At 33.2% G+C, this 12,684-nt stretch overlaps 2 protein-coding genes across 2 annotated transcripts in view; one reads left to right on the forward strand and one right to left on the reverse strand.

Annotated features, from left to right (window-relative positions):
* EAF2 (ELL associated factor 2) overlaps positions 1 to 12,684 on the forward strand; it is a 361,203-nt gene that overhangs the window by 249,036 nt on the left and 99,483 nt on the right. The gene's annotated exons all lie outside the window — the stretch shown is intronic.
* SEMA5B (semaphorin 5B) overlaps positions 11,362 to 12,684 on the reverse strand; it is a 98,156-nt gene continuing 96,833 nt past the window's right edge. Inside the window, exons 15-16 of the mRNA XM_075285483.1 lie at positions 12,380 to 12,605; positions 11,362 to 11,615 (exon numbers count right to left, since the gene is read on the reverse strand). Of these exons, the coding sequence (XP_075141584.1) occupies positions 11,362 to 11,615; positions 12,380 to 12,605 (480 nt within the window). The remainder of the gene's footprint in view (positions 11,616 to 12,379; positions 12,606 to 12,684) is intronic.

Genomic DNA, 12,684 nt, shown 5'->3' on the forward strand with positions numbered 1-12,684 from the left:
TCATAGGAGCAGTATTATAGTAGTTATATTCTTGTACATAGGAGTAGTATTATAGTAGTTATATTCTTGTACATAGGAGCAGTATTATAGTAGTTATATTCTTGTACATAGGAGTAGTATTATAGTAGTTATATTCTTGTACATAGGAGTAGTATTATAGTAGTTATATTCTTGTACATAGGAGCAGTATTATAGTAGTTATAGTCTTGTACATAGGAGTAGTATTATAGTAGTTATATTCTTGTACATAGGAGTAGTATTATAGTAGTTATATTCTTGTATATAGGAGGTAGTATTATAGTAGTTATATTCTTGTACATAGGGGTAGTATTATAGTAGTTATATTCTTGTACATAGGAGGTAGTATTATAGTAGTTATATTCTTGTACATAGGAGTAGTATTATAGTAGTTATATTCTTGTACATAGGAGTAGTATTATAGTAGTTATATTCTTGTACATAGGAGCAGTATTATAGTAGTTATATTCTTGTACATAGGAGTAGTATTATAGTAGTTATATTCTTGTACATAGGGGTAGTATTATAGTAGTTATATTCTTGTACATAGGAGTAGTATTATAGTAGTTATATTCTTGTACAGAGGAGTAGTATTATAGTAGTTATATTCTTGTACATAGGAGTAGTATTATAGTAGTTATATTCTTGTACATAGGAGTAGTATTATAGTAGTTATATTCTTGTACATAGGAGCAGTATTATAGTAGTTATATTCTTGTACATAGGAGCAGTATTATAGTAGTTATATTCTTGTACATAGGAGCAGTATTATAGTAGTTATATTCTTGTACATAGGAGTAGTATTATAGTAGTTATATTCTTGTACATAGGAGCAGTATTATAGTAGTTATATTCTTATACATAGGAGCAGTATTATAGTAGTTATATTCTTGTACATAGGGGTAGTATTATAGTAGTTATATTCTTGTACATAGGAGCAGTATTATAGTAGTTATATTCTTGTATATAGGAGGTAGTATTATAGTAGTTATATTCTTGTACATAGTAGTAGTATTATAGTAGTTATATTCTTGTACATAGGAGTAGTATTATAGTAGTTATATTCTTGTACATAGGAGGTAGTATTATAGTAGTTATATTCTTGTACATAGGAGTAGTATTATAGTAGTTATAGTCTTGTACATAGGAGCAGTATTATAGTAGTTATATTCTTGTACATAGGAGTAGTATTATAGTAGTTATATTCTTGTACATAGGAGTAGTATTATAGTAGTTATATTCTTGTACATAGGAGTAGTATTATAGTAGTTATATTCTTGTACATAGGAGTAGTATTATAGTAGTTATATTCTTGTATATAGGAGTAGTATTATAGTAGTTATATTCTTGTACATAGGAGGTAGTATTATAGTAGTTATAGTCTTGTACATAGGAGTAGTATTATAGTAGTTATATTCTTGTATATAGGAGTAGTATTATAGTAGTTATATTCTTGTACATAGCAGTATTATAGTAGTTATATTCTTGTACATAGTAGTAGTATTATAGTAGTTATATTCTTGTACATAGGAGTAGTATTATAGTAGTTATATTCTTGTACATATGAGCAGTATTATAGTAGTTATATTCTTGTACATAGGAGTAGTATTATAGTAGTTATATTCTTGTACATAGGAGGTAGTATCATAGTAGTTATATTCTTGTATATAGGAGTAGTATTATAGTAGTTATATTCCTGTACGTAGGGGTAGTATTATAGTAGTTATATTCTTGTACATAGGAGTAGTATTATAGTAGTTATATTCTTGTACATAGGAGGTAGTATTATAGTAGTTATATTCTTGTACATAGGAGCAGTATTATAGTAGTTATATTCTTATACATAGGAGTAGTATTATAGTAGTTATATTCTTGTATATAGGAGCAGTATTATAGTAGTTATATTCTTGTACATAAGAGGTAGTATTATAGTAGTTATATTCTTGTACATAGGAGTAGTATTATAGTAGTTATATTCTTATACATAGGAGTAAGTATTATAGTAGTTATATTCTTGTACATAGGAGCAGTATTATAGTAGTTATATTCTTGTACATAGGAGGCAGTATTATAGTAGTTATATTCTTGTACATAGGAGCAGTATTATAGTAGTTATATTCTTGTACATAGGATTAGTATAGTAGTTATATTCTTTTACATAGGAGGTAGTATTATAGTAGTTATATTCTTGTACATAAGAGGTAGTATTATAGTAGTTATATTCTTGTACGTAGGAGTAGTATTATAGTAGTTATATTCTTGTACATAGGAGGTAGTATTATAGTAGTTATGTACATAGGAGTAGTATTATAGTAGTTATATTCTTGTACATAGGAGGTAGTATCATAGTAGTTATATTGTACATAGGAGGTAGTATTATAGTAGTTATATTCTTGTAGATAGGAGGTAGTATTATAGTAGTTATATTCTTGTATATAGGAGCAGTATAATAGTAGTTATATTCTTGTACATAGGAGTAGTATTATAGTAGTTATATTCTTGTACATAGGAGTAGTATTATAGTAGTTATATTCTTGTACATAGGAGCAGTATTATAGCAGTTATATTCTTGTACATAGGAGGTAGTATTATAGAAGTTATATTCTTGTGCATAGAGGTAGTATTATAGTAGTTATATTCTTGTATATAGGAGCAGTATTATAGTAGTTATATTCTTGTACATAGGAGCAGTATTATAGCAGTTATATTCTTGTACATAGGAGGTAGTATTATAGAAGTTATATTCTTGTATATAGGAGCAGTATTATAGTAGTTATATTCTTGTACATAGGAGCAGTATTATAGCAGTTATATTCTTGTACATAGGAGGTAGTATTATAGTAGTTATATTCTTGTACATAGGAGTAGTATTATAGTAGTTATATTCTTGTACATAGGAGTAGTATTATAGTAGTTATATTCTTGTACATAGGAGGTAGTATTATAGTAGTTATATTCTTGTACATAGGAGCAGTATTATAGTAGTTATATTCTTGTACATAGGAGGTAGTATTATAGTAGTTATATTCTTGTACATAGGAGTAGTATTATAGTAGTTATATTCTTGTACATAGGAGGTAGTATTATAGTAGTTATATTCTTGTACATAGGAGCAGTATTATAGTAGTTATATTCTTGTACATAGGAGGTAGTATTATAGTAGTTATATTCTTGTATATAGGAGCAGTATTATAGTAGTTATATTCTTGTACATAGGAGTAGTATTATAGTAGTTATATTCTTGTACATAGGAGGTAGTATTATAGTAGTTATATTCTTGTACATAGGAGTAGTATTATAGTAGTTATATTCTTGTACATAGGAGCAGTATTATAGCAGTTATATTCTTGTACATAGGAGGTAGTATTATAGAAGTTATATTCTTGTGCATAGAGGTAGTATTATAGTAGTTATATTCTTGTACATAGGAGCAGTATTATAGTAGTTATATTCTTGTATATAGGAGCAGTATTATAGTAGTTATATTCTTGTACATAGGAGTAGTATTATAGTAGTTATATTCTTGTACATAGGAGCAGTATTATAGTAGTTATATTCTTGTACATAGGAGCAGTATTATAGCAGTTATATTCTTGTACATAGGAGGTAGTATTATAGAAGTTATATTCTTGTGCATAGAGGTAGTATTATAGTAGTTATATTCTTGTACATAGGAGCAGTATTATAGTAGTTATATTCTTGTATATAGGAGCAGTATTATAGTAGTTATATTCTTGTACATAGGAGTAGTATTATAGTAGTTATATTCTTGTACATAGGAGCAGTATTATAGTAGTTATATTCTTGTACATAGGAGCAGTATTATAGTAGTTATATTCTTATACATAGGAGTAGTATTATAGTAGTTATATTCTTGTACATAAGAGGTAGTATTATAGTAGTTATATTCTTGTATATAGGAGTAGTATTATAGTAGTTATATTCTTGTACATAGGAGTAGTATTATAGTAGTTATATTCTTGCACATAGGGGGCAGTATTATAGTAGTTATATTCTTGTACATAGGAGCAGTATTATAGTAGTTATATTCTTGTATATAGGAGTAGTATTATAGTAGTTATATTCTTGTACATAGGAGGTAGTATTATAGTAGTTATAGTCTTGTACATAGGAGTAGTATTATAGTAGTTATATTCTTGTATATAGGAGTAGTATTATAGTAGTTATATTCTTGTACATAGGAGTAGTATTATAGTAGTTATATTCTTGTACATAGGAGCAGTATTATAGTAGTTATATTCTTGTACATAGGAGCAGTATTATAGTAGTTATATTCTTGTACATAGGGAGTAGTATTATAGTAGTTATATTCTTGTACATAGGAGCAGTATTATAGTAGTTATATTCTTGTACATAGGAGTAGTATTATAGTAGTTATATTCTTGTACATAGGGGTAGTATTATAGTAGTTATATTCTTGTACATAGGAGGTAGTATTATAGTAGTTATATTCTTGTACATAGGAGTAGTATTATAGTAGTTATATTCTTGTACAGAGGAGTAGTATTATAGTAGTTATATTCTTGTACATAGGAGTAGTATTATAGTAGTTATATTCTTGTACATAGGAGCAGTATTATAGTAGTTATATTCTTGTACATAGGAGCAGTATTATAGTAGTTATATTCTTGTACATAGGAGTAGTATTATAGTAGTTATATTCTTGTACATAGGAGCAGTATTATAGTAGTTATATTCTTGTACATAGGAGTAGTATTATAGTAGTTATATTCTTGTACATAGGAGTAGTATTATAGTAGTTATATTCTTGTACATAGGAGCAGTATTATAGTAGTTATAGTCTTGTACATAGGAGTAGTATTATAGTAGTTATATTCTTGTACATAGGAGTAGTATTATAGTAGTTATATTCTTGTATATAGGAGGTAGTATTATAGTAGTTATATTCTTGTACATAGGGGTAGTATTATAGTAGTTATATTCTTGTACATAGGAGGTAGTATTATAGTAGTTATATTCTTGTACATAGGAGTAGTATTATAGTAGTTATATTCTTGTACATAGGAGTAGTATTATAGTAGTTATATTCTTGTACATAGGAGCAGTATTATAGTAGTTATATTCTTGTACATAGGAGTAGTATTATAGTAGTTATATTCTTGTACATAGGGGTAGTATTATAGTAGTTATATTCTTGTACATAGGAGTAGTATTATAGTAGTTATATTCTTGTACAGAGGAGTAGTATTATAGTAGTTATATTCTTGTACATAGGAGTAGTATTATAGTAGTTATATTCTTGTACATAGGAGCAGTATTATAGTAGTTATATTCTTGTACATAGGAGCAGTATTATAGTAGTTATATTCTTGTACATAGGAGCAGTATTATAGTAGTTATATTCTTGTACATAGGAGTAGTATTATAGTAGTTATATTCTTGTACATAGGAGCAGTATTATAGTAGTTATATTCTTATACATAGGAGCAGTATTATAGTAGTTATATTCTTGTACATAGGGGTAGTATTATAGTAGTTATATTCTTGTACATAGGAGCAGTATTATAGTAGTTATATTCTTGTATATAGGAGGTAGTATTATAGTAGTTATATTCTTGTACATAGTAGTAGTATTATAGTAGTTATATTCTTGTACATAGGAGTAGTATTATAGTAGTTATATTCTTGTACATAGGAGGTAGTATTATAGTAGTTATATTCTTGTACATAGGAGTAGTATTATAGTAGTTATAGTCTTGTACATAGGAGCAGTATTATAGTAGTTATATTCTTGTACATAGGAGTAGTATTATAGTAGTTATATTCTTGTACATAGGAGTAGTATTATAGTAGTTATATTCTTGTACATAGGAGTAGTATTATAGTAGTTATATTCTTGTACATAGGAGTAGTATTATAGTAGTTATATTCTTGTATATAGGAGTAGTATTATAGTAGTTATATTCTTGTACATAGGAGGTAGTATTATAGTAGTTATAGTCTTGTACATAGGAGTAGTATTATAGTAGTTATATTCTTGTATATAGGAGTAGTATTATAGTAGTTATATTCTTGTACATAGCAGTATTATAGTAGTTATATTCTTGTACATAGTAGTAGTATTATAGTAGTTATATTCTTGTACATAGGAGTAGTATTATAGTAGTTATATTCTTGTACATATGAGCAGTATTATAGTAGTTATATTCTTGTACATAGGAGTAGTATTATAGTAGTTATATTCTTGTACATAGGAGGTAGTATCATAGTAGTTATATTCTTGTATATAGGAGTAGTATTATAGTAGTTATATTCCTGTACGTAGGGGTAGTATTATAGTAGTTATATTCTTGTACATAGGAGTAGTATTATAGTAGTTATATTCTTGTACATAGGAGGTAGTATTATAGTAGTTATATTCTTGTACATAGGAGCAGTATTATAGTAGTTATATTCTTATACATAGGAGTAGTATTATAGTAGTTATATTCTTGTATATAGGAGCAGTATTATAGTAGTTATATTCTTGTACATAAGAGGTAGTATTATAGTAGTTATATTCTTGTACATAGGAGTAGTATTATAGTAGTTATATTCTTATACATAGGAGTAGTATTATAGTAGTTATATTCTTGTACATAGGAGCAGTATTATAGTAGTTATATTCTTGTACATAGGAGGCAGTATTATAGTAGTTATATTCTTGTACATAGGAGCAGTATTATAGTAGTTATATTCTTGTACATAGGATTAGTATAGTAGTTATATTCTTTTACATAGGAGGTAGTATTATAGTAGTTATATTCTTGTACATAAGAGGTAGTATTATAGTAGTTATATTCTTGTACGTAGGAGTAGTATTATAGTAGTTATATTCTTGTACATAGGAGGTAGTATTATAGTAGTTATGTACATAGGAGTAGTATTATAGTAGTTATATTCTTGTACATAGGAGGTAGTATCATAGTAGTTATATTGTACATAGGAGGTAGTATTATAGTAGTTATATTCTTGTAGATAGGAGGTAGTATTATAGTAGTTATATTCTTGTATATAGGAGCAGTATAATAGTAGTTATATTCTTGTACATAGGAGTAGTATTATAGTAGTTATATTCTTGTACATAGGAGTAGTATTATAGTAGTTATATTCTTGTACATAGGAGCAGTATTATAGCAGTTATATTCTTGTACATAGGAGGTAGTATTATAGAAGTTATATTCTTGTGCATAGAGGTAGTATTATAGTAGTTATATTCTTGTATATAGGAGCAGTATTATAGTAGTTATATTCTTGTACATAGGAGCAGTATTATAGCAGTTATATTCTTGTACATAGGAGGTAGTATTATAGAAGTTATATTCTTGTATATAGGAGCAGTATTATAGTAGTTATATTCTTGTACATAGGAGCAGTATTATAGCAGTTATATTCTTGTACATAGGAGGTAGTATTATAGTAGTTATATTCTTGTACATAGGAGTAGTATTATAGTAGTTATATTCTTGTACATAGGAGTAGTATTATAGTAGTTATATTCTTGTACATAGGAGGTAGTATTATAGTAGTTATATTCTTGTACATAGGAGCAGTATTATAGTAGTTATATTCTTGTACATAGGAGGTAGTATTATAGTAGTTATATTCTTGTACATAGGAGTAGTATTATAGTAGTTATATTCTTGTACATAGGAGGTAGTATTATAGTAGTTATATTCTTGTACATAGGAGCAGTATTATAGTAGTTATATTCTTGTACATAGGAGGTAGTATTATAGTAGTTATATTCTTGTATATAGGAGCAGTATTATAGTAGTTATATTCTTGTACATAGGAGTAGTATTATAGTAGTTATATTCTTGTACATAGGAGGTAGTATTATAGTAGTTATATTCTTGTACATAGGAGTAGTATTATAGTAGTTATATTCTTGTACATAGGAGCAGTATTATAGCAGTTATATTCTTGTACATAGGAGGTAGTATTATAGAAGTTATATTCTTGTGCATAGAGGTAGTATTATAGTAGTTATATTCTTGTACATAGGAGCAGTATTATAGTAGTTATATTCTTGTATATAGGAGCAGTATTATAGTAGTTATATTCTTGTACATAGGAGTAGTATTATAGTAGTTATATTCTTGTACATAGGAGCAGTATTATAGTAGTTATATTCTTGTACATAGGAGCAGTATTATAGCAGTTATATTCTTGTACATAGGAGGTAGTATTATAGAAGTTATATTCTTGTGCATAGAGGTAGTATTATAGTAGTTATATTCTTGTACATAGGAGCAGTATTATAGTAGTTATATTCTTGTATATAGGAGCAGTATTATAGTAGTTATATTCTTGTACATAGGAGTAGTATTATAGTAGTTATATTCTTGTACATAGGAGCAGTATTATAGTAGTTATATTCTTGTACATAGGAGCAGTATTATAGTAGTTATATTCTTATACATAGGAGTAGTATTATAGTAGTTATATTCTTGTACATAAGAGGTAGTATTATAGTAGTTATATTCTTGTATATAGGAGTAGTATTATAGTAGTTATATTCTTGTACATAGGAGTAGTATTATAGTAGTTATATTCTTGCACATAGGGGGCAGTATTATAGTAGATGTGGGAGAGTCTGAAGCAGTAACCTTTGTGATGTAGAAGTAATGAGTCTTTATCACTAACAGCTCTTGGTCTTTACCTAGAACCTGTTTTTGGAGGAGGGCGGTGGATACTGTGTAATTTGTACAATAAGGTGACTTAGCTGATGATATAATTTTATGCTGCACCCGCTGGAAACTTTTAGCCATCAAAGTTTCTGGAGGGCGAGGATGAGATTGTGGGCAGGGACATGTTTGGCTCTGAGGCTCGGCACAGTCGGTGTGTGATACTGTACATTATATCGTTGGGCTCTCCGCCGCTCGCTCATGCAGGGTTATTGAGATTTATAGAACATTATATACATTTTACTTAACATAAACTATTTATAAACTTCTATCTGTAAGAGATTAACATAATCAAGTAACGGTGTTAATTAAATGCATCTCTCATGTCGGCCCGGTCATACATATTTAACAGGCAGCTGCCGCCAATGTGTCTAATAAACACGCGACAGAATTTTTGTCTCGAAACGAGCTGCGAATCTGAAAAAAAAATTACAAATCTCCACCCACAACCTTCGCTATATCCGGCTCATTATGATAGCAGTGAAATAACTGAATGTAACAGTTTTCACTTAACAGTATTCTGGGTTTGTTACAATGTATCAGCGCTGACAACTGTTATCTGCACTGATACACTGTAACAAACACTCAGCTTGGTCATGTCAGGTTCATGTATAAAACGCTGAGGAAAACGATATGCACAAAATATTTTGCTGTCACACAGATTTATGGGTAAATTAACAGAAATGATTAAATCTAGAGATTTTGTGGCTTTAGTGTCTGCCATTTACTAAACGTGTAAAAAACTTTTCTTCAGCTATGACAGAATAATAGGCAGCGAGGACCCCAGTGTGCAGGCACTGTCTTGTATGCGACTTCTGACGGTTTATGGAATTGGGAGATTCTACGCCTCTGCCCCTCACCGCCCTGTGGGTAGAGTCTAGCGAGGTCACGAAGGGGATTTCTTTACATCCTTTATTTGGGCATTTAAAAACATAGAAAGTGAAAGACATTAAAGAACGGGCCCTTAGAATAATGGACTGGTCTGTATTTGTCTATAGTAACGGGCCCAATAAATAGCAAAAGGTCCAGACGACCTCCGAGTGACGGCCAATAGAAGAAATAAATACCAATGAAATTATCTGGTTTTTTTTTAACATACATTTAAAACTGATAGAAAACGTAAAGGCAATCGCAACGGTATAGGACGGCGCTATATAAGGAAGCTAAATAAATAACGGACATTGAACGGAGGCAAAACAAATATACAATGAATGTTAAAAAATTAGCAATTCTTCAGATTTTCATGGCCAAGAAACAGATACGCTCATGTGAATAAGGCTTTATTCACACAGCGGGCTCCATTTCTGAGGCCTGTATAATGCTCGTGTTGCATCTGTTCCGTTTCGTGTGCGAATTCACTAATTCTCTCTTTTTGTTGCAAAAATTGCTGTGAGATGCTAAAAGAACAACAATCACTAAGGTCGTAGTCCGTGTCGTGTGATCAAGGCCTTACCTCGGCCACGGGAATTGAACTCCATCGCAGTGAGTTATGGCGCCGTAAGGTCTAAACACCCGGAGAGCTACTGAACCAAACTCACAGCTTCATGTCCCAGAGCTCTAAGGCCACCCAATTAGAACTCACTCTGATGACGATAGAACGCTCCACAATTCTCCAAAAAGATTTTTCTTTCCAACTTGCCCAGCAGGTGGCGGCAATGTAATACATCAGACTCTGCGCCCGGGGCATCTGGTGTTTGCACTGAGCGTTTATTCTATAGGGTCAGCGACATCCGCACAGGCAGTGAGCGAGGATCGGGAAACGCTCGCAGTAAAAGTAAAGTAAACTTTAGCCCAAGCACCTGTATAAAACCTATTTATTGCTGGCGCTGGTGCAGTTTTTATTATTCATTACTGGACCCGGCGCAGTTTACAGGGGAATAAAGCCCGAGATTATGACGGCAAGAAAACAATTACCCAATAAAGCCGCCGCGCACAGCAGAAAGCACCTTGTTGTTTTCAATTAAGACGTAATTGTGTTTTCCTCACGTTCAGTCTGAGTCTGACTCCTCATAAAGATTATACTACCGGGGACGGCGGGAGGCGCCGTGACATAAAGCGGAGCCGGGAGAGTTTGTATCCGCTAATGAGTAGAGCGCAACCACTGAGCGGCGACAGAGATCGATGTCATGTACAGAACGCAATTATGTCCTGGGAGACAGAGCTCAGCCAGCGCCTGTGTAACCACATCCGTCTGGTACCTGACAACCTCCTCCCGCGCTGCTAAGTGATCCCAGGAGCCGCGCCTACTAACCCTTTATTAGCTCCATACAGATCACATGACTTATTCTGCTGCTTCCAAAGAGTTAATGGCGGTTATAAGGTCACTTAAGGGGTTGTCCGGTCCAAATAGTCTTTTCATATATGTGATCTGTGGGGGCTGACCCCCAACTTTGCACAGATCAGATGTTTCGGCTCCTATTCAAGTAAGCCACATCCACTACATAGCTGCGGGTCCAGGGAGTAGGAACAGCCTGCACATGCTCCACAACTACTGGTGCCAGAGCAGCTGATCGGTGCAGGGTCTGGGTCCTCACAGATCACATACTGATGACCTATCCTATGGAATCCAAATGCCCTGCGGGGAGCGATAGACTGCATTACTGACAATGTGACCAGGTATCGGACACAATCTCTAGACAATCTGAGTAATAGTATTCCAGTTCTCACCTGGGCAGGGTTGTGGGTTACAATCCTGGAACTCTGTGGAAGACCCCATACAGGGCTGACCACCATTCCGAGGTTCGGGATTACTGCATGATCTTTTTCTGGAGCGAAATCCTAATTCACAGTCCCGGGAGCAGGCTGACCACATTCCCCATGAACTCCACCCTCCGCTGACGATACGAGCCGGGTTCTTACCACTCCGCATTAGGTCGTCCACAAGGGCTGCAGGAGAATACGACCATTAGTGTCAATCATTACCATAGCATGGCTGTATACGTGTCATTGAACTACAACCCCCAGCATGCAGATCATGGTATGGAGGTGGATCTATCGATACAGATGTGCTGAGGTACAAGGCTCAGATATTTACATGTGATAGAAACTTCTACAATTATGTAATAGACATTCAGGGAATTTATTAAAGGGGTATTCAGGGGCCAGAGAAGTTGGATACTCTTTATATGTCCACAGGATAGGTGATCCACATTGGATCGGTCAGGGTCTGATACCAGGACCCTGCGCCAGTCACAGTGTCAGTTGTGGAAAGCCAAATACCAGGGATATGTCCGGAACCAGCTTTGCTCTTATTCAGTGAAGCAGAGCTGCAGATCCTGACGCCATCACCACTGTGTATACAGCTCCATACACTGTATACAGCTTCCTGTCTGTATACACTGTAGCGATGGTGCTGGGAACAGAGCTGGTTCCGGACATATACCTGAAACAGCTGATCGCAGCGGCACCTGGGTGTCAGACCCAACCTGTGGGTAGGACATCAGTATCCAACTTTGAAGGGTCCTAAACTGGTGCCAGGCTGTTTTCTCATCCTGCATTGTGACAAACCATCAGCTGTGAGGAGTTTATCAGGATGGGGAGACAATAATTGTTCCCATTCCTGGACACCATATATAGACGATTCAATATTCAATGACAAAGCTTTATTGACATCACACAGGACACATCTGATGTCCTCGCCTGACACTCACAGTCAGTCTCGCAGGCTGTGGAACCATCATTGGGGCAGAATCGGGTCTCCGTTTTTTTCCTCCCAAACTGCAGCTCATGTGGGTCGGAGAGTTGAGCGCGACAGGTGTATCGGAACCTCTGCTCCTGGCGAGCCCCTCCCTGCGTGATATTCACCGTCATCCATGGCGTCCAAGGAGTATTTCTGCGCACTTCAGGACACGCCTCCGAGTTGCACATCCTGAATTCCTGCAGGACAGATTTACACCTGGATGTTACTGTACAGGACGCAGAAGGCTTCAGGGAGAGCACCACGTACGGTGTGACA

This window comes from Leptodactylus fuscus, chromosome 8, assembly GCF_031893055.1.
Source record: "Leptodactylus fuscus isolate aLepFus1 chromosome 8, aLepFus1.hap2, whole genome shotgun sequence".
Lineage (NCBI taxonomy): Eukaryota > Metazoa > Chordata > Amphibia > Anura > Leptodactylidae > Leptodactylus > Leptodactylus fuscus.